Source organism: Enhydra lutris, unplaced genomic scaffold (genome assembly GCF_002288905.1).
Source record: "Enhydra lutris kenyoni isolate GAN:26980312 unplaced genomic scaffold, ASM228890v2 scaffoldscaffold10, whole genome shotgun sequence".
NCBI classification, from domain to species: domain Eukaryota; kingdom Metazoa; phylum Chordata; class Mammalia; order Carnivora; family Mustelidae; genus Enhydra; species Enhydra lutris.
In genome coordinates this window covers 2,083,541-2,086,499 of record NW_019154094.1, presented here as the reverse complement: position 1 = coordinate 2,086,499, position 2,959 = coordinate 2,083,541, and the positions used below count along the sequence as shown (strand labels likewise).

Here is a 2,959-nt window from a genome sequence, read left to right as displayed (position 1 = left end):
GAGAGAGAGACAGTGAGAGAGAGCATGAGCAAGGAGAAGGTCAGAGGGAGAAGCAGACTCCCCATGGAGCTGGAAGCCCGATGTGGGACTTGATCCCGGGACCCCGGGATCATGACCTGAGCCGAAGGCAGTCGTCCAACCAACTGAGCCACCCAGGTGTCCCTCCCATCTTGTTTCTAAATGATGTTTTGAAGGTTTGCCCACATTATAGCATGTGTCAGGGTTTTGTTCCTTTTTATGGCTGAGTAATATTCCATTCTGTGGATGGACCTCATTTTCTTCATTCACCCGTTGATGGACCCTTGGATTGTTTCCACCCCTCGGTGATTGCTATAAATGTGTGTGTGAAACGTGCTTCAATTTCTCTCAGGTCTCCACCAAGAGTGGAATTGCTAGGTCACATGATAATTCTATGCATGACATTTTGAGGAACTACCAGACTGCTCTCCAAAGCAGCTGCCCCATTTTACATTCCAACCAGTACCATCTGGGATTTCTCATTTCTCTTCATCTTCACCAACACTTGTTACTCTCTGCTCGTGTTTCCCCCATCATTTATAACCATCCTAATGGTCAGAAGGTGGTATCTCCTGATGGTTTTTGTTTGTATTTCCCTGATGCGTAGTGATGGTGAATATTTTTTGATGTGCTTGTTTGTCAACAGCGTGTGTATCTTCTTTGAAGAAATGTTTCAGATGCTTAGACCTTTTTTCAATTAAGTTATCTCTTTTTTTTTAAAGATTTTATTTACTTATTCATTTGACAGAAAGAGAGAGAGAGAGAAAGCATGCACAAGCAGGGGGAGTGGGAGAGGGAGAAGCAGGCTCCCCACTGAGCAGGGAGCCCCATGCAGGGTTCGATCCCAGGACCCTGGAATCATGACCTGAGCCGAGGGCCGATGCTTAACCAACTGAGCCACCCAGGTGCTCCAAGTTATCTCTTTATATTGATCCATAAGAATTTACTTTTATATATTCTGGATACTAGTCCTCTCATCAAATACATTCTTTGCAAATATGTTCTCCCAACTATGGGTTGTCTTCTCCCTGTAGAATTGACACATAATGTTATGTCAGTTTCAGCTACACCATATAGTGATTCCATAGTCTTTTCCCTTGATAGAATCCTTTAAAGCCCAGAAATCTTTAATTTTGATGAAGTCCAATTTATCTGTTTTTCTCCTTGTTTGTGCTTCTGGTGTCACATCTAAGAAACCATTGCTGGGGGAGGAGGAAGCAACTGCTCAGCAGGGAGTCTGCTTCTCCCTCTCCTTCTTCCTCTCCCTCTGCCCCTTCCCACTGCTCTGTGCTCTCTCTCTACCAAATAAATGAATAAAATCTTAAAGAGAGAAAGAAAGAAAAGGTACCATTGCCAAATCCAAAGTCATTCAGAATTAACACCTCTGTTTTCTTCTAAAGAGTTCTATAGTGGTGCCTGGGTGGCTCAGTGTGTTAAAGCCTGTGCCTTCAGCTCAGGTCATGATCTCAAGGTCCTGGGATCAAGTCCTGTGACAGGCTCTCTGCTCAGCAGGGAACCTGCTTCCTCCTCTCTCTCTGCCTGCCTCTCTGCCTACTTGTGATCTTTCTCTGTGTGTCAAATTAAAAAATAAAATCTTTAAAAAAAAAAGAGTTCTATAGTTTTAGTTCTTATATTTGGGTCGTTGAGCTATTTTGAGTAAATTTTTTGTATATGGTGTGAGGTAGGGGTCCAAATTCATTCCTTAACATGTGGCGATCTAGCTATGCCAGCACTATTTGTTGAAAAGACTCTTTATTTCCCCCATGGAATGATTTTGCAACCTCTGTTAATTTTCTAGGGCTGCCTTATTAACAAAGTACCACAAATTGGGTGGCTTAAACAATGGAAATTTATTTTTGCACATAAACGAGGTCAAGATGTGAATTCCTTTGGAGAGTTAGGAGGGAAGAATTGGTTCCGGGAGTGGGGCCCACTCCTTGCCTTACAGATGGCCACCTTCTCATTGTGTCTTTGTGTCACCTTCCCTCTGTGGATTTCTGGGTGTTCAAATGAGGACACCGGTCATATTGGATGAGGGCCCACCCTAATGACCTTATGTTAACTTAATCACATCATTAAAGATGCTAACTCCAAATACAGTCATATTCTGAGGTACCAGGGGTTAGGACTTCCATTTATGAGTGGGAAGACACAATTCAGTTCCTAACAGCATCCTTGTCAAAAAGTAGTTGACCAGGGGCACCTGGGTAGCTCAGTTGGTTACACATCTGCCTTCAGTTCAGGTCATGATCCCAGGGTCTTGGGATCAAGCCCTGCATCTGTTTCCCTGCTCAACAGAGAGCCGCTTCGCCCTCTCCCTCTGTCCTTCCCCCTGCTTGGGCTCTCTCTCTCTGTCAAATAAATAAATAAAATCTTTTAAAATTAAAAATAAATAAATAAATAAAAAGTATTATGAATATTTAGTATTAACTGTAACAACTTTTAAAGATCCAACCAGCATCTCCTATAGAGGAGTCATGCCCTTGTAAACTGGGCCAACCCAGGCCAACCGGCTGTGGGATCTGGGGCCCCAGCCCAGAGGGTCTGGGCAAACCAGGAGCAAGGGGAACCCACGGGTGCTGGACAGTGAGCTCTGTCTTATGTCCCATCCCGTTAGATGACCTACGTGAGCAACCAGCCATACATGGCGGCCATCATCTTGAGCGAGAAGCAATGCCAAGAGCAACTTAAGGAGACCAACAAGACCTGCGATGGTGAGTGGTCTGGTCTGGGTAGTAGGGCGCCAGTGTGCCAAGTCTCCTGGCAACCCCCAACCTTTCAGAGATGTCTTGTCATGTCCCTGTAGCTTTGCTCCTCATGCTGAACCATAAGGCCAAGACGCTGGAGGTAGAGTTGGCCAAGGAGAAGGAAGTATGCACCAAAGACAAGCAGGGTCTGGCGATGAGCAAGGGAGTGGTGGAGGAGAAGCTGGCTGAATGTG

The 2,959-nt window shown here is 44.9% G+C and overlaps 1 protein-coding gene across 1 annotated transcript in view; it reads left to right on the top strand.

Moving 5' to 3' along the window:
• The window catches only part of LOC111144029 (plasmalemma vesicle associated protein), a 15,722-nt gene that overhangs the window by 4,457 nt on the left and 8,306 nt on the right, over positions 1 to 2,959 (top strand). Inside the window, exons 2-3 of the mRNA XM_022498096.1 lie at positions 2,636 to 2,732; positions 2,825 to 2,958. Of these exons, the coding sequence (XP_022353804.1) occupies positions 2,636 to 2,732; positions 2,825 to 2,958 (231 nt within the window). The remainder of the gene's footprint in view (positions 1 to 2,635; positions 2,733 to 2,824; position 2,959) is intronic.